At 39.8% G+C, this 19,880-nt stretch overlaps 2 protein-coding genes across 2 annotated transcripts in view; one reads left to right on the forward strand and one right to left on the reverse strand.

Moving 5' to 3' along the window:
* Positions 1-19,880, forward strand: part of LOC122559429 (synapsin-3-like) — a 265,554-nt gene that overhangs the window by 153,616 nt on the left and 92,058 nt on the right. The window contains exon 6 of the mRNA XM_043708876.1: positions 3,433-3,522. Coding sequence (XP_043564811.1) covers positions 3,433-3,522 — 90 coding nt within the window. The remainder of the gene's footprint in view (positions 1-3,432; positions 3,523-19,880) is intronic.
* Positions 5,288-19,880, reverse strand: part of LOC122559621 (metalloproteinase inhibitor 3) — a 32,524-nt gene continuing 17,931 nt past the window's right edge. Inside the window, exons 2-5 of the mRNA XM_043709415.1 lie at positions 14,899-14,981; positions 11,449-11,560; positions 8,186-8,307; positions 5,288-7,784 (exon numbers count right to left, since the gene is read on the reverse strand). Of these exons, the coding sequence (XP_043565350.1) occupies positions 7,587-7,784; positions 8,186-8,307; positions 11,449-11,560; positions 14,899-14,981 (515 nt within the window). The 3' untranslated portion in view covers positions 5,288-7,586. The remainder of the gene's footprint in view (positions 7,785-8,185; positions 8,308-11,448; positions 11,561-14,898; positions 14,982-19,880) is intronic.

Here is a 19,880-nt window from a genome sequence, read left to right on the forward strand (position 1 = left end):
ATTTTAAAAAAGATAGGCTTTTAATATTATGAGCAGCATTAACCAGGCCCTTAACTTCTCTGCTGGCACCTGAGGCAATGCTTATGTTACAACTCCAATGAAGTCACTTCAAAGTAACTGCTATATGTCCAAAGCTTTTAAGATGAGTGTTGCTGACAGAGGATTTGTCACCAGTTGAGCCAGCTGTTTAATCCTACTCATTTCAAACTGGAAAATTTAAGAAAGTAATAACAAACCAAAGCAATTCATTTATTTTTAAGTTACTTTCATTCTTTTTCATTCCTTTTAATTTAGTGTTCTTGTATGTTGGCCAGGATTAGCATCTAGGAGCCTTTGAGTATGCAGCAATTGCTTCATTAACAAAGTTAAAAATCACACAACACCAGGTTATAGTCCAACAGGTTTAATTGGAAGCACACTAGCTTTCGGAGCGACACTCCTTCATCAAGTGATTGTGGGAGGCTCGATCGTAACACAGAATTTATAGCAAAAATTTGCAGTGTGATGTAACTGAAATTATACATTGAAGAATTGATTGTCTGTTAAGCTTTTCATCTGTTAGAATACAGTGATAGTTTCACTTCTTTCATGTGTAAATCACAAAACCCTTTTTTTTAAAGTTGCATTCTCGGGTTAGCTGTTAACAATGGTGATAGCTAGACAATGTGTTGAAGGTGTTAGCCCCTCTCCGAATCATGGCTTCATTAACATTTAGTCTGTATTTCTGTGTGTAAATATCTGCATATATTGTGTCTACACTACTGTTAACTATGGTCAAGGACATTCCGTTCTGCGCCAACTACATTCTCAAATATAAATGTGAGAACCCATTGCAACTTAGTCAGAGATTGATGCCTCATCAATAAAAGAAGAACAAAACAGAAAATGCGATCACCACCAGGATTCCCCTGATTGTGATGCTACCTCAGCGGGACCTGTGAGCACTCATTGTGGTAGAAAGTAATTGCTGATGCCCAGTTTTCTAACTTGTGCCCCCAGTGTGTATCCGGAATATTGAAGTAGGAAATGCTTGCTGCTGTGATGAATGGGTGTTATCATTAAATAATGAAAGGATATGGGCGAATTTATTTATAATTTTTGCTATCGAAGTGTTTCTTTTTCCTGGAACAATATCCAAATATTTATAGAATTTCTTTATTAAGATTGGAAACTTTTTTGTTTCCCCACTGTGAGGCATCTGTGGAGACCAGCCAATCTTTCATTGTGTACCAGCCTTTAATGTGCTTTCTGTATTAATACTTTGCAATAACTTAAAGGCCACGTATAGGGAGAAGACAAAATAGATGTAAAATAATAATTGAGGAGGTAAATTACCCTGGATTATAGCCTGTTGCTCCTGCAGTTCTAAAAATGCAAACTAATTGAATAGGAGGCATTGACACATGGTCTGGAGATTGGTAATGCCAATCGCTCTCAATGTTATCTTCACCATCAGCAGAAGCTGCCTTTTAAAAGCTAAATGTTCAAGTGGGAGAAGGTCATACCATGACAGCAGGAATTGGCAGTAGCAGCTCTTTGATTACTTGTCCCAGCTAACATGCAACTGCTTCTTCACAACAATGTCCCTGCGTTTTCTTTATTGAATCCTTATAGTGCAGATAGAGGCCATTCAGCTCATCAAATCAGCACTGACCCTCTGATGAGTACTCCACCCACACCCTATTGCCATAACCTCCCATTTATCATGATTAATCCACCTAGTTTGGACATCACTAGACACAATGGGACAATTTAGCATGGCCAATCCACATAACCGAAACATCATTCAATAATGGGAGGAAACCGGAGCAGCCAGAGGTAAGCTATGCAGACACTGGAGAATGTGCACACTCTACACAGACAGTCACACAAGGCTGGAATTGAACTTAGGATCCTGGTGCTGTGGGGCAGCAGCACTAACTACTAAACCACTGTGCTAACTCCTCCATGTTCATTCTCCATGTCCACAATCCTCCTCACATTTTCATCTGTGTTTCTTGGCTTTGGAATGTAATCAGGTTCACCAGATCATTCTTCCTACCCAACACAGCCCCCAATGTTCAAGCTTTCAATACTCACTATGAGCTGATTAACGCACATGACTTGCCAGCTTCTACCAGATTGTTTTGCACACGAGGACAGCCAGACATCTCCTACATATAAACAGTATGTTTTGTGCTGACACAGGCACAGATATCTTTGGGCTCTTGGCTTGCTCTTAGCATTCATTGAATTTGGTGCTTATTGCAGGCGCTACGACCCTGTCTGGCTTGTATTGTTTTATTAGTGCACTAGGATCATGAATACTCAGTTACAAGGTGTCAACCCATGTGGGTTAGCTTGCGTTTTTAGCACTGCAGGAGAGACGGGCAGATTGTGATGGGGGAAACCACTGTACAACAAATGCCATCAGTCAGACAGAGGAGGTAAACATGTGGCTGTGTGGCACATGCTCAGTTCCAAAGCTTCAGCCAACAAACTGCATGTGCTTTCAACAAGTTGTGATGTGTGAAAATCAAAGGAAAATGGTTCTTCATGGGGTTAAGTGGGAAAATAATCTGTCATTGGGTACTGCCAGTCAATCAAAAGGCTTCTCCTAGTACACTACAGACAGTTAGCCATGATTGTACCATTCCTGGAGCCTGACTGTGGTCAGTGTGAAAGTGGGCCTCTCTTCCCTCGTATACATCCAGCAGCAGCCTTTCTAAGGCTGACTGAGAGATCCTTGGCCCTTTGACCTTCTAGACTTCTGGGAAACCTGGGTAAGACATCAGTATTATTAAGTTAGTCAACAGAACTTCAATGGTGAGAACTTCCAGCTGGCCTTTGTCTTGTTCCTTTCCTAATGTTACAAAACCTCCATGGCCGTTTCCTCTACACAAGAGCCTTGTGACACTTTGAAAACCCCTGATGACTGCAGATTGTAAATCTGTGTCACTACCACATATAATGTCATTCCTTATTGATGGTTTTAATTGACGTGATGATGTATTAATTATAAGGTCTGTCACTGTATAAACTAATTGCTCTAGAAGAGGCAGGTTGTTTCTGAACTAACACTGACACATCCACATTTTATTTATCTCCAACTCTTTGCGAGGCAGTCAGTCTATTTTCAGGGTTCTTACCGATGAACATCTTGTGTTGCCCGAAACTGACTGGTTCCCACCGCCCCAAGAACAAGGGTAAGTGAGACCAAGAGATAATGTTCCGTTTCTGCTTGGTCTGCACGTTGCACCTCTCAGTGGCTAGGCTAGATCCCGTTGTTAGCTCTTTAGGGCATCTTGTTCCAACATTTCACATGACCGTACCTACATTTAAGCAAGACTGGCAAATCAAAGAGGACAGGCTCCTTTCTGGATGTAGCATAGCTGCAGCAAAGAAGCAATGGATATGAGAACAAGTTTGTTTATAGATGCTTTTCTCTTACAGTTTTCACAGCTGATAAAGATCTCCCAAACCCTGACTCCAGCCAAGTTCCCACTCATCGACCAGACATTCTTCCCCAACCACAGAGAAATGGTGAGTATCACCCAAACTGTCTTTTCAGACTTTTAATTGCTGGTATGACTGTCCAATGTTTGTACTTTTTGACTGATGGAGAGAAAGATTAGCAAAGCTTTCTCTTTTTAGTTTTCATTCAGAATACTCTGAACAGTGAGTGATTTTCTACAGGATACGTCTAAAACCCACATGCTTTCAGTTGAATCTAAATCTAGGCTTTTCTCAGTCATTTCAAAGCGTACCCATGATCATTTTTTGTTTACTTCAGCATTTAACTATATTTAAATCACAAATAAAATTTCACTTTTCCTTTGGTTGTTATTGCCAGGAGGTTTCAGATGGGTTCAGTAGATCAGTTTGTCCATTATGAAAGTATTGTTCCCATTTTACTGACTCACTACATTTAATTCCAATACCATCACTTCCTCCCCCCATTTTTTTTCCTCCTTAAATGACACAATTTGACAAAAATTTCCAGATCCACAGGGACTTGCACAGCCTAGTTGCTTCCTGCTCTCATGCACTAAGACCCCCTGGAAAGCAGTGAGAGCTGATTTTTCCATTCCCTAATCTGCATGCACCTCAGCTGCTTTCTTGGCTAAGAGCAGAGAACTCACATAGACCAGGGACAGAACTCTGATCGGTATTAATTAAACTCCCTACAGCATAAGAGTGTATTTTCTATTGCAAAATGGTACTTCACGTTCTGTATATCCAAAGACAGTCTCACTTCATTCATGATTTGGAGATGCTGGTGTTGGACTGGGGTGTACAAAGTTTTAAAAAATTCACACAACACCAGGTTATAGTCCAACAGGTTTATTTGGAAGCACTAGCTTTCAGAGCACTGCTCCTTCATCTACCTGATTGTGTTTCGGCTGATCCCAGACCTATTTGTCAGTTCAGGTTATTAATTATTTCATATAAAAACAGTCCTCTGGTAAGGTCATTGTCGAGTACAGTTTTGCTTTGTGGAAGGTCAGTGCATTTCAATGGAAGAGAAGTATCCAAAGGCAGAGCTCTGTAGGTTTTTGCCATTCAAAAAGCCTGAACAGAAGGGATTTCCTGAAACACGTTTTGAAAGCTATGACCTGGAATACCTTCCACGCTCTTTATCCAAGGCAAAAGTCCTTACTAGCAGCTCATACATACTTCTGTTCAGTCCTGGACTTGCTAATCTTAAGGATTCGTGTTCCTAGTTTCTATTTTACTTTAACTTAACCTATTTTCTTTTGTCTGTACAGGTTTAATAAATAGGAAACAATAATTTAATTATTCCAGAATATTTATAGAGCTTCTGGTTTTTGCTTCATCTTCTTCATATTCACATGCTCATATATGTGCACATCACATTACATATGTGCTTATTTTACTACCATACCAATTCCCCACTCAGAGAATTAAACATGCAATTCAGGATGATGCCGTCTAGACCAGAGGTGAGTGTACCGAAGGTTGATTGATCCCTTCCTGCCATTGCACAGTCACAGGAATCCAGATTAAATATTGTATTAAAGGAAACCTGCTAGTTACTTTCCAAGATTAATCTGCATCATGGTCTTAGACTAAGTTCATCTTGAGAAATGCTCAGTTTTCCCTGTTATCGTCTATACTCCTCCAGCCTTAGCCTGATAACATCAACTATACAATTGATGTTAGTCTCTTCCAGGGAGAAGAGAGGAAATACAATGTAATTCTTCACTTTTAATGAGACTCTTAGGAACAGTAATACACTAAATGAACAAATTGTCAATAAAGGAGGAAAAGAGAGGCAGAGACTGAGTTACTGTGATAGAAATAATAGTAATTTTACTGTTTAGATGACACTGTAAAAGTGACGTTGGAAAGTTTTTTTTAAAAGAACTTACATTCATGACATATAAAATTCACAAATAATGCAGAGAAATCTGCAAACAATGTAAATTTAGTGATAAGTACATTCCTCCAAGAAAGCTTTATTTCATTTAATTGGTTTCTCGCTCTTTCGAAGTTCCTTCAGCCATTAAATCATGCTGTTATTGGGCAGATAGATTCGCAGACTCACAGATACACACAAACACGTACACAGACAACCCACTCTTGCTGTGTGCCTACTGTAGGTAGATACATTGCATGTATATTTACATAAACCAGGCAAACTCAGGAAAAAAAACAATTAACTTTACAAAGATAAATCAAATTAAATGTTTAAAAAGTGTTTTTAATTAGCTTGTTCCCCACCAATATTCTGCCTGTCACTTATCCAGCTTTGAAAAGCACATTATCCAGACATGACAATACTTTTAATGTAATTACATATATTCATATGAATGAAATGCCCACTCATACAGAAGTGTACTGTATAAAATATAGCTTATGTCAGTAATCAATATATTTTTGAAAAGAGTTATATAGGTACATGTTTATTCATGCTCCAAATTTATAGGTGTGTATTTTTTTCAGAATGTCCATTGATTGATGTTGTAACCAACGTACAAATATAAGAAGCAGTCTGGGGTTTAATCATCAGTGATAAAGTGGAGGTGTGCAGGGGGTCTGCAAAACCAGATGACAGTTATTTATATTGTATGACACAACAGTTATATCATCTTAGTTGGCTCACATCAGATGTGCTGCTCTACTTTCTAACTGGTGGTACAAATAGTTCATTAGAGATGTTCAGCAAATGTGAGAAAGATGTTCCCTATCGTCTCAGGCATGGAACATTCTTTGTGAGCATAGGGGCTTTGTCACTATATAACAAATCCAGGAAGTTTTCAAAGTTGTGATTTTTGCACATTACATTTCTCGTAGCCCTTATTTTGTTTCTTTTGCTGCTGAAGCAGTTAGGGAATGTTATATTAAATATATCACATAAATGCAAAATTTTGTTGGTTGCCAATTTTGTTTTTCAAACATCTTTGCTCTCATGGTGAGTATACACTGCAATCTACAACATGATGGCCCAAGAAAGGTTCTGTTGAAAGACAGGAAATTCTTTGGGACATTTAGATGCAGCAAGGAGAGGTGGTGTCATTGGTGGTCCTGATGATGGGGATTGGAAATTGGATGGAGAAGCCATAGTAGGTCTTCAAACATTTTCCACTGAATTTCCACCCACTTTCGAGTGAAATATGAGAAGGGTCTGCCATTATAAAGTCTAACACCATTTTATTATAGAGGATTGAAATCTTTGCCAATAGTTGGAGCATTGTGATTCTACAATTATATTTTTTTCATAAAAAATAGGAAACTAGTACCTTTTATTGCATGGCAGCTCAGAAGGCACTTAGATCTTCATGAGCGCAGCCACTGGCAGGAGAGCAGATTGCCTCCTTTTGGTTGTTTGCCACGGTATATAAAAGCCAATGACAATATCGATGCTCCTTTATTCCACTGGCAGCACAGAAAAAAATCTGCAGGTGCCACTCTGCTGTTTATACAGTGGAGCTGTTGTCAGTTATGTAAATGCAGGAAGTCCGTCTCTGTCCAAAGGGCTTAGTGATTTTGAGACTGACTCCCCAGGTCAGATGTAGGGATGTAGTACAATTTCTCTAAAATTCAAACGTTTTTAAGCATAAAGAGAAAATCACCTTTCAGGCATACACCAGACAGATTTTAGGATTTTTATTTCCCTCACAGCACTGTAGAATAAGTTCTGTTACGTATTTTGAAAATGCATTCTAATACCAAATAAGTGATCTATGTAACAACAAATAGTGTTGTAATTTGAATATTTTTTCTAATTAAATAAAGGAAAAAAAATCAAAAAAATTGCCTGAAATGTTTGGACCACCTGTGTGCCACATTTATAAAGGGCAGTAGCAGTTGCATATGGCACAGGACACTGATAATAAAATGTACCTAAAGCTCATTGATATATTTTTTGCTGCAAGGAGCATGTCTGAAGCAAGATTGGTTGGTATGGAGACAAATAGCCCATGCACTGGACGCATTAAGAATAATTCTGAGGAAACAGAAAAATGGCCTAGAAGTCTGTGTTTGATGTGCTAATGCTGGGAATAGACAGGTATTACATCATGGCTGTGTCACACAAGATGGCCACCCTTGCTAGCCAGCATGTGTACAGAGGGTTTTCCCTTTCAGGGGTCTGTGGCATTGATCCTGGTTTTGTCCGGGGGTGCTGCACCTCTGTACCAACTGCAGTAACCTTCCTTTTGCCGGATGCATACATAGTGCTTAGCCTGGTGCCCCATGTATCCCTGGTCAGACAACATATCAGTCCACAGGCACTCATTCTTTGCTGTCACAAAACATGGCAGATAATAACAAGGTTTGATCTGGAGAGATAAGAATGACATGGAAGAATGTTAGATTTCTTAGAGTGAACACATTGTCTTCAGGTCTGTTTATGTAAAACTCTTATACTGAATATTCATATGTGGAATAAGTATAATAATTAAACAGAAGCATTTTAGCTAAACAGTATGTGGACATTGGATTAATATCAGAAAATGTACAGTTAGTAACACTGGGTTCTTCTTGTGTCACCGCAAATATCCTTCACTCATTTTAAATTAGCTATTATTTGAGTTAATTCCTCCCATTATCACGATATGAGCTACTGTTTCTTTCTAATTACTCCATTCTTAAGCACAATTAGCAGATACACAACTGTAAATACATTACACTGGATTGGTAGTTAAGCAGTAAAGTGCTGTATCTATGAAAATATATGTACCTTGCAATTGCAACCATGCTGGTAACGATGATTCAGACCCTTGCGTTGTGACAGGGTTAATTTCTCCCATGGCACAATGAAATTACACACCCCAGTATAGACTTTCCCATCATAAACTCTACCTGTTCATGAAGAAAAGAAAAGGATTTTAAGTATGTGCTTCTTTTAACATTTTCCATCAATGCTTAAAATTATTCTAATGTTCAGAGACCTTGGAGTGCAGGTTCATAGCTCCTTGAAAATGGAGTCGCAGGTAGATAGGATAGTGAAGGCGGCGTTTGGTATGCTTTCCTTTTTTGATCAGAGTATTGAGTACAGGAGTTGGGAGGTTGTGTACAGGACATTGGTTAGGCCACTGTTGGAATATTGTGTACAATTCTGGTCAGAGACCTAAGGGGCAACTTTTTCACGCAGAGGGTGGTACGTGTATGGAATGAGCTGCCAGAGAACGTGGTGGAGGCTGGTACAATTGCAACATTTAAGAGGCATTTGGATGGGTATATGAATAGGAAGGGTTTGGAGGGATATGGCCGGATGCTGGCAGGTGGGACTAGATTGGGTTGGGATATCTGTTCAGCATGGACAAGTTGGACCGAAGGAGGTGTGTTTCCATGCTGTACATCTCTATGACTCTATGACACTAAGAGCTGCTCCAGATTCTCAAAGGCTACTTTTTGATTCTTTTTATGGCTGTTATTTGGTGTTCAAGTGTTCCCTTTTCAATCTCACTAACTTCTTTATAAAATGATGTCGTCATTTAGTAACAATACCTTCTGTATTTGTGTCAATAGATGGTTGAATTTGGACTCGCACAGAAACAGAATTGAAAGAATGCATCAGTATCCCAATAATCATCATCACTCCATTAAAATTAAAGCCACAACACATGAGTAAGCTATTCATATCTGAAATACCACGGTATTCAATTAGCACTGGATAACAGGCATAAGTTGGACACAGCACTTTTTTTGGAAAAAAAAATGGCTGATATACTTTCCTGCTCAAAAAGCAATCACTTTAAACCCTGTCTCTGCAGACTAGTGAGGTCAAAGCTAAACTGTTTGATATTTGACTTCAACACAGTCACTGCATTTCAAATAATTCATTGTAAAGCTGATATGACAACACAAATACAATTCTTTATGAAATAATTCTGATCAATATTAAATTGTATAACTGACATATTATAAAAAAGTGTTCACTATTATCACAATCATTATCATTTTCTCCATTTGGTACCTCCTGAACTCCTGCAGCTTTCATTTAGAAATTCTGTGTTCCTTTGAAAGGAATTGTTTACCTCGGATTTCCTGTTCCCAGACAGGTAAGTATTCATGCGATGAAATGTTTGAAACCGTTTTCTCTTTTTTTTTTGTAACCCCTGTTCCCCTTTGTGCAGACCAAGCCCCTCCACTTTCCCCACTAGGTCACTTCATTGTCCAGGTCCATGCAGAACCTGGTGAGCAATGGTTTGGAGAGGATGGTGGTGAAAGGTCGAGAAGGGAATTTCTTGATGTTTTTGTGTGGCATGGCTTTGGAGAGGGAGGATGGAGAAGGTAATTTCCTGCTGCTGCACAACTGACAACCTCTATAGCTTCCTGTCAGAAGGGTCAGTACAAATCAATCAACTCATCCTCAATGACATTGTTTCCATGTGTGTTTTTTTTACATTTTCTAATGGTTTCTGCCAGTCCCAACAATACTGAAGTATCAGATACTGGTGTTTTCAGTCTTGATAATGATGGAAGATGTGATGCATGACCCCTGAGGGTTTTCACGAATGAAACCAACTCTACCTGCCAGTGTGGCCTGGGATCCCTCAGAACAAATCAGTCAGGTCAACACATGAGCTCTTATTTATAATTGATTTTCACCTACTGTCGTCCTCGCATTATCCCCCAAATTCCTTTCTCCTCAAAACACAATTTAGGTCATGATCTCACCACCCATTTATACTGTGTGCCATTTCCTAGTAACTTGTTCACAATTGTTGTGTGAAAACATTCTGCTTGATTTCCCTTCTTACTCAGTGCTCCAATATTTAACCATGACATTTGAACCCTGCAGTGAATAATTAACCTACATAAGTTTTGTAAATTTCCTTTACATTCATGTAAATGCAACGTAACTTTAAGAGCTTATTTTCCAAAGAAAGAGATCAAGGTTATCTACTCCAGGCATTCCGTCAACTTCAATTCTTAATACTTGGAATTATCTTTAATTATCAGTTCTGTATCTTTTCTAAGGTCAAAGGATGTGCTGGAGTCACCTGTTCATATAGTGGTGCTGGAAGAGCACAGCAATTCAGGCAGCATCCGAGGACAGGCAAAATCGACGTTTCGGGCAAAAGCCCTTCATCAGGAAGCCCTTCCTGATGAAGGGCTTTTGCCCGAAACGTCGATTTTGCCTGTCCTCGGATGCTGCCTGAATTGCTGTGCTCTTCCAGCACCACTAATCCAGAATCTGGTTTCCAGCATCTGCAGTCATTGTTTTTACCTGTTCATATAATCAAACACAATAAAAGAAGCTCATTTGACCTTTAGTACTGAGGCAACTGTGAAATGGCTTTCCAATTAGTTTCACTTCCATTTTCATAGGCCATCTGATGATAGGTTTGGTGTCTTGTTGTGGGATTGCAATGGTCTTGCTACTTCAGGTGTGTCAAGCAGTCTGTCTTCTGTCTTGCAATAGGTTAAAAGCTAGATGCCAGATTGATGTTTGTTTAAACATTAACCTACAGCATCGTCAGCGGGTCAAAGTCTTTTTGGTTGTATGATTTATTCATCTCATTTATTTGTTAATTTTTATTGCAATCACAAGATGTTGCATTAGACTGAGCGTTACACAATTCAAATGCGTAGTATTCATAGGCATACAATGACTTTCTGAATAGATATTACAAAGGCTGCAGGTGACTGAAATGGAGAGTAAACTGGGATGAGTTTGGAGCTCTTGTCATTGGTGTATTTAATAAATAAATATTGACAACTTAGTAAAAGTCCTCCCTGCTTTGAACCCTTGGGTAAAATGTTGGGTTCCTGGAAATCAAACTGGATGCCAAATTTCCCCAGTAAAGAAGTTTTGTCAAAAAGCATATTCCAGTATCCCCTGTTTAATTTTTCATACAATCTTCTGCAACCTCAGGGGGGTAAGCCTGAATCAACAGTTTTGAATTTATCAAAGGTATCTATCAAATATTGCTCTGAAAATCAAATACACTGTATATGGTTACAGTTTAAGTTTTGTTAAACGGTGCCTTTTACCTGTGATGAGATACTGGAACTTGTTCACCTGAAGCCGGACACCACACAGACTCTCTGCAGCTTCGGTATAGACATACTGAACATGGTGTATTTTGTTGAAACCACGGTACATCTTTGGAAGAGAGAAACCATTGTCAACTACAATCCAGACAGACAGTCAGTTTCTTGACAAAAGGATGCAAATGTAGCATTAATGCACTGGAAAACTGAAACAATCACACCGATTGCTGGAGAAACTCAGCAGGTCTGACAGCATCGGTGGAGAGAGAGAGAGTTAATTTTTTGAATCTGGTATTAATCTTTTTCAGAACTGAAGAAGAACTGACTCAAAACATTAACTCTGTTCATTTCTCCACAGATGCTGCCAGACCTGCTGAGTTTCTCCAGCATTCTCTGTTTGTTTCAGATTTACAGCACCCGCATCATCTCCTCACTCAAAATTGTTTTGTGATTTGCTTTTAATTTGTAAAAGTTGAGTTCAAATATCAGAGCTGTAATAGTATGACTTGCATATTCTTTAATGCAACAAAATGTCTCAGGGACCTTTACTGGGGTGTATAAAGCAACATGTGACATCAAGCTACATCAAGATGAACAAGCACTTGGCCAAGGAGGTATACTTTAGGAGTGCCTTAAAAAGGATGAAAGTGAGATAGTCATATACAGGTATACACATGCCACACCGATATCTCAGGGTTGTATAGTTGGATGAGATTATGAAGCTGCTGGGGCAGAGGAGGTGGATAAGGCAATGGAAGGATTTGAAAATTGGGAGGAGAATTTTAAGATCATCATATAGCTTGATTGTGAAATAATGTGTTCAGGCAACACGACTGCGAGGGGAATGCTGTGGGCTAGGACACAGGCAGTAGAGTCAAGGACAACCTCAAGTTTCCTGAGGCCAGGTCTGCGTTGAAATAATTGAGTCTGGAAGAGACAAAAGCATGGTTAAGGATCTCAGCAGATGAGATAAGACTGGGCGAAGTCAACATTACGGAGCTGAAAATGGTTCATCGTACTGTTTGTGAAAATGTGAAATTGGAGGCTCATTTGGGATCAAATCTAACATCACAAATTGACTGAGTTTCAAACTGTTGCTAGGGTGAGGGTTTGAGTTGGTGGCTAGGGAAGGGAGTTTGGAGCAGGGACTAAACACAATGCTTTCCATCTTTCCAATATTTTATCAGAGAAAGTTTTTGCTCAATACGAACTGGATTTCCAGTAACAAATCTGGTAATTTAGGAACAATAGAGCAATTGACAACCATTGTAGTGAGAGAGCTAGGTATTGTCAGTATCCATGTGAAAACAAATGTGTTTTTGGATATTGGCACCAAAAGGCAGCACAGAGATGAGAAGGAGAGGCTGAGTTTCATAACACAAGGGTATCTGAAATAGTTAAAAATATGTTGAAATTGAGTTTCATTTATTTTAAAGACTATAATAAAACCTAATTGGAAGGGAAAAATAAGTCTGGAGAGCATTACGTCGTAACAAGGAGGAGTTTGTTTTCAGCAGCTCTTCATTGGCTTGGCAATTAGTCACTTTACCACATGTATAAAACGGGCAATGCTCGATGATATCGTGAGGTCTGATGCTAAAAACATACCACTATATTTAAAACTTGCTACGTTTTTTAAACTTTATTTGAAAGAAATAAAAATGTCATATTTATATTATACAGTACAATGTGGCAGATATTGCAACAAACACAGTGCTGTATAAGCTTGGTGAGAGTCAGCTAGAAAAGTAAACTGAGCTCTTTAGAAGAGTTTGTTGGAGGAAGTAAATTTGGACAAAGATGCCAGTGCCTCAGTGATTTTTTTTAACATGCATCATATTTCAACATTAAAAGACATGACTTCAGAGCCTGGTATTACTAAATCCTTGGAGATTACCTGCTTAGAAATGGTGTCAGATTCTGTCAGATAAATTGACATTAGCACTTCCTAAAGGTATTGAAATCAATCCTTTCCGTTAAGGTAATATATTTGACTTCAATGTTTTCAATTTATTTTGCATGAATGTGTAATCCCTGGAGAAAGGTCATCCCCACCCTGATGTTCACAGTGAAGCCGAGTACACACCTGTCCAGAGAAAGTGTTACCAGCAGATGGGGGAGCAGCAGGAAATGCCATCCAGGCATTTCACAATGCTGCTGTTCATCTGACTGTCCCTGTGTGTATCTGCCATCTGTTAAGGGATAGGGTCTTCCAACTCGATATCGTTGATCTATTTTTAAAGGTCTGTCACCCCTTGTGCTCTCCAAAACACACTGGTTTGAAGGAACAATTCTGGTATTCTGCAGCTGGTGTACTGTAAGCTCTTACACCTATACAGCTTATAGGAAATGCAAAGGAATGATTCACTCCCATTTGATACCATACAACTCCTGCTTCTTGGTTTCCATTTTATTTAGATTTTGCTTCGACTATATGTAATGATGTGGAAAATTACCTGTCTACGTCCCATTCCCAAAATGCCAGCAAATCTTAACTAAGTCAATGATTGGTTCTTCAGCCACCTATCAAACACCAGTGAAGTGATTGAAAGGTTTGCTAATAGTGCCATTAAGTGACACCAACTGGTCAATAACCTGGCGGGTGAACTCAGTTTGCTATCAACTAGAAACATTAAGCTTCAGCCCTAATTGCAGCATTAGTCCAGATATGGGTACATTGTAATCTTAATATCTATGGTTTCATTTGGGGTACATTCCCAATTGGGGCTTCAGCATTACATGATGCATTGGATTGAGGCAGAAGTCACAGCTTCTGTCACACACAACTTCTTGAATCTGGTTGTTAACTGCTTTATCACTGGCCTTTACACCTCCTTTGGAAAACTATTTATTTTTGTTGATCAGCATGATACACAATCTTGTGGTTTGTATACTATACCATTATTCAAATTTGCCTCCTTCCCTGCAGCAATATTTCTTGTTTCTGTTCCTCCTAACACCATAATCTCCCTGTCCACCACTCCACCCTCACATCTAAGTTCATTGTGCTTCAATGAGATTGGAAAACATATCATTCATGCATTGTATACCCTGTCACATAAGATGCAGGCTATCTCCATCTCTATAATTCCTAACATGTTTGGTGTGTAACATTAGCTAAGGCCAGCTGACTATCAGAGAGGCTTTTCTTTACAGTGGAAAGAGGCAAGATATCAGCTGATGAACTGACTTGCATTACTATCACAGGATGATGAAAACCAGCATTGTCACCCTTTCAAAGAATAATTTAGAAGAAAAACGATCTTGTTCTCTTCAAGGTGACTGATATTTTTGTGGTGGGAATCAAACATCTTGACATCTTTACATCCAGTATCATTCTGTTACTCAATACCCGATTCAGATTCAGCTGCTGGATTTGAAATAACACTGCATCATTGAGTCACATACATTCAGATTCTTCATGGTATTGACTAATTTGGTGTCACTCACCTTCAACTGTTTGATGGTGTAGCGCATTGTACCAAAAGGTCCATCCTTCAGCAACTTCTTCCCAACCACTTTTGCCCGGATCACTGGAAGACAATGAATGAATCATACAAGGTCATTTAGTTTTAATGCACAATTTTAGTACTTAACAGAAACATTTATCAGTCTGATATCTTACAAATGGAAAACCTGTAAATTGCATATGTTCAGCATCCTCAATATTTTTGTTGAAACTGGTCTGAGCTCCTTGATGGTTCTGTTGATAAATTCATTGTCCAGTGTGAAACTTAACTGGAAAACTTCCTAGTTAATCAATTTCAGCCAGGACATTAAAAAAAGACCACAGTACTCATGGCAAACAGCATGCGATATCTAACAAGATTTCCAATCTTGATCAGTTTTAAATATATGTGAAAACAGGACCTTGGGACAGCTAGTAATCTTTCAAAGTAAACATTGAATATATGCTCACACAGGAAGGATGTGCATATTGGAGAGAAACTGTAGGATTACCTACAGCTGAGGAACTAACGCCAAGAGTTAATGCCTTTAGAAGAGAAAGAGAGAAAATTAGGGGGGAGGCAACTTGCTAAGGAGATAATATAATCAATTTCACTACTTGAATGAAGTGCCTCACTCAGAGAAAAGGAGGCAAACTGACTGCTTCTGTAAACAAAACTATTCTTCTGATAGTGAAGTTAAAGTGGAAAATCAGCCATGATCATATTTAATATCAAGAGCTGGCTGAATGGCCCACTTGTGTTCTCACTTTTCATTTTTCAAAAGCAGAATCCTCTCTTTGAGAGAAGTAAACAATAAAATAAAGGAATGAAGGATAATTTACTGGAAGTTTATTTGTCCTTTGCCAGGAGGCATCTATGAAGCTACTCCGGAAGCTGGGAGGTATCTGTAAACTGAGGAGATATATTCTCTCATAGGAAAGCTCCTGCTGTGCAGATGACGCAGTTGTGCTTTGAATCAATTTAATAAATTTGGGCTGATTAGTTTATGCTGCATTGTTTATTCTTCTGCTGCCCCCACCCTCCATTTTCCTGTAATTTTATGTCCTGGAAGCTTAAGGCTCCTTGAGCCAAGTAAATGTTTGGTGGGCTTAAAAACCAGTACCAGCCCAAGTTAACAGCAGCCTTGGTGCCTTGAGTTCTTTAGCTCGGCTGATCATTTTGTTTCAAGGGAAGAGGTGTGACTTCCACTCAAGTGTCCCTGTGTTTAGTCTACAATCCTCAAACACAAGCAGACCTTTGTTCCTGGCCAGCAACCAGCAATGGGGCATGACGACAGCATGATGGAGCAAGGGGGCAGCACACCAGATGGAGCAAGAATGTGGAAAAACACTGGCAGTAAATAACATTGTTTCTCATCTTGTTGGAGGGATCTGGCTTAGCTTCTGAAAGCAATTTCAGGGCAATCTGACTTTTATGGACAAGAATTGTACAGATGACTGAAGAGAACAGCAGTGGATCTGAGAAGCTCATTACATAGAGAAATCTGGCACTGAAACCTGCTCTAACACTGTTCACCAGAAGTGCCCAACAATGCACATTTCTGGTCATTTATATGACAGTCTATGGCTGTAACAGGGAGCAGAGATTCATCTAAAGATAGAATTTCTCAGTTCCTTCAGGATCAGTGTTACATCAGGCAGCAAATAGAAATTCTTTTGGCTTCAGGATGACTGAACATGCAGTTTTATAAACTGATAGAATGGTCACAGCACAGGAGGAGGCCACTGTTGTGTTCATCCTACGTCCAAGAGATCAACTTAGCTGTTCCCACTCAGCTACATTTTCCTCAGAGTCCTCCAAATGTATTCTCTTCAGATTGTTATGGCCTCATTTGAATCAGCACATTCTGAGGCAGTGAATTCTGGATCCTAACTGCAGGTACTTGTCGGTTTAAAAAAATCATTTTGGTTCTGGTTCTTTGAACAATCACTTTAAATCTATGCCCTCAGGTTTTCACTCATATTCATAATGGGTACAGTTTTCCATCAACTCTGTCCAGGCCCCTTAACATTTTGAACATCTTTAATCAAATGTTGTCTCAACCTCATCTGAAGCCTCTACTTCACCCCTCTGTCCAGCTAACTGAAGTCTCTTATCCTTAGAATCATACTTATGAGTCCTTTCTGAACAGAACCTTCTTATTGATCCATTGTCTTTTGTAAAACATCTTTGAACTCCTGAATTGCTTTCACAAGCACTTCTCTACTAGTTCAGATCCCATAATGTCATCTGGGGACCTTTAATCTCGTAGCCACATGAGTGTCGTTTGTCACTAACAGGATGCTGCTGTCAAGCCAAAGGGATATTCTGCCTATCCCACAAATGTATAATATGGTACATGAGTTTCAGTATGATGGTAATGCCAGCAATGTTCCAAAGATTGGCAGATAGTATCAAACAGCGTATTTCTTCGGCTGTTCACAGCAAGCAAGCTACTGAACCATACCCAACCAGATCTTGATTGCAAATTTCACAATCGTGCCCAACATTTGATGTGAGTCTACGATTGGATAACATTTGCTGCATAATCCTGTGTGTGATGAATTACACTGACAAACAATTTCAAACTTGCAGTGTAACGTACTTGAGTGCACTGGAAGTTCTATTTATTAATGCACAGAGGCCCTTTTTTTTGCAGACAGAAAAAAGATAAACAGATGCTGTGCCTGGCCAATGCCCTGACCAACGAATCAATCTGCCTGGTTTAACATTTAAACAAAGTCTCGCAGTTAATTTTGAATCATCAATAATTGGTGTACTTTCCATGACAATGGCTCTACCAGATTGGCTAGGAATCTGTTAAGTAGGCAGCCAGCATTCTTCTCCCATGCGGTGTAAGTATTGGTTTTCCTCTTGAATTGGTACTCTTGTGAATTGTCCTGATGAATTCAAGATGCAAAACATTGTCAAAAAATGTCTTTTTATTAGCAGCATTCAAGTTCTGTGCTGCACATGACTGTCTTCCTCCTGTGCATATTCTGGAAGTGGTTTATAGTTTTGCAAATGCAATATTTGTTTGATGGACTTCATCTGTCTGAGCTCTTCTTGCCCTGCAGTCCTGACATTGGTTTTTGCATCAAGTGTTTGGTTTTGTTCTCTATTTTGGCTTCTTGTGAACATCTTTAAAGTAGCTCTACTATTTAACACATTTCAATATTCCTTTACTCTTTTGTTCTTAAGCTTATATTCACTAATTCTGGCTCAAACTCCTGAAACTCCCTCCCTAAAGATATTATGCGTGTACATTCTTGTAAGTGGTTCCAGAAAGCAACTCACCACCACCTTCACAAGGACAACAAACAATTGATGATCATTGCTAACCCAGCCAGTGGTGCCCACAGCCCACGAGTCAATAAACCTGCCATTTAAGTTGCATGACTAAATCATTTTATTCTTTGTACCACTGCAATGATACAGAATCCCCTTAATTTGTCAATTTTAACCATGGGTGTGGAATCTTGTCATATTTTTGGCTAAGTGTCAATTTTGTTGCATTACTGGAGGATTTCTCTCAACCAGGCCCAGCCACATCATCCAAAACTCGCTTCATTAACTACCTACCTTGCCCCTTTGCCTATGCATTCATCTGATAGGCCGTTTCTACCCCTTGCCACCACTAGGATATCCTATAATGATCTCTCAACTCTAGCGCTAGCGCCATCTTTAAAACGCCATTGTGCATCTGGAGGAATACTCTCAGTCTCAGCAACCCTGAATGGTTAACTGGACTTTTTTTCCAAAATATGGTAGGGAAGGGGAATTTTAGTTCATTACTTTGTCGTCATGGGCCTGGAGGTCCTGGTAGATTGAGTGAGGGCTGTTCTGTTTCCCTAGGATTGGCAGTAGGTAGCACAACACCAGCCTCTACCAGCCTGCTCTGAGTTTGCCACCTGTGTCAGTGAGGTCTCAGTCATCTGGAGAAACGCTCAGTACTGTCAGAAGATCAATGACGTTCTGCACGCTGCCAGGGTGAGATTCACTATCTTGTCTCTGCTACCTTGCACTTACTCCATCTCTACTACCACATGCACCTCCCACTAAGGCTCAAGCTCTACTCACTCATCACTGCCTGCAACATCTTCTCCTCTCTTTGTCACCTACCCCAACAGTACTAATTTTTCATGCAGAGTCATTAGTGACCTTTAAGCGACTGCTGGACATGCACATGGATAGCAGTGAGTTGAGGGATGTGGAGGTTAAGTTATTATACTTTACGTTACGATTAAACCTCGGCACAACACGTGGGCCAAAGGGCCTGTTCTGTTCTGTACTTTTCTATGTTATGTGTTCTAAGCATTCCAGCATGTCTACCTACCTACTTGGGACAACTCTCTGCTTCCTCGCCCCACTCCAACCACTACCTGAACCAGCATTAATAGTTGTGCCACTAGCTTCCACCCTCTTCTATCCCTTTCTCTCATTTGAGGGGGAAAAATATTATTCACGTTAAGGCAGAAAGAGCCAAGTGGATGGTGGGCTGCCTAACATTCAGCTTGTCATTTGTTTGAGGAGAGGATCCAGACGCTGTCAGTCCTGAGTGGCTGAATGACCGTGCCCAAGTATCTGGAGTGATATTTTCATTTACTGTTTCGGGACCCCTTCCCCCAACTGAAGGCTTGAATTGACTGTGCTGAGCTGATAGCAATGATCAACTTCCTGGCTTTATGCCTACACTAAATAGCAAGGCAAGACAGAAGTACTGTGATCCTAGTAGCTCTGGATGAGGAGGCAAAGCACTGAAAGGCAAGGCAAGGCAGAGATGGCTGTGAGTGTCCAGGCAAGCACAAAGTGAGTGAGGAGCCTGGACCAGTCTGTAAGCTGGGTGGCTCCTTGCTAACACAGTGTCCCTTTAGTAGCATTTCAATGCCAGTTGCCAGTGCGCGCTGAAGTGCGGCTTTAAAAGGCAAAAGCATCCTGCAAGTGGATCAGAAAGATACCAAAAGGCTCCAAAGAGGATGGTTG

The sequence above is a fragment of the Chiloscyllium plagiosum genome, chromosome 19 (assembly GCF_004010195.1).
Source record: "Chiloscyllium plagiosum isolate BGI_BamShark_2017 chromosome 19, ASM401019v2, whole genome shotgun sequence".
NCBI lineage: Eukaryota > Metazoa > Chordata > Chondrichthyes > Orectolobiformes > Hemiscylliidae > Chiloscyllium > Chiloscyllium plagiosum.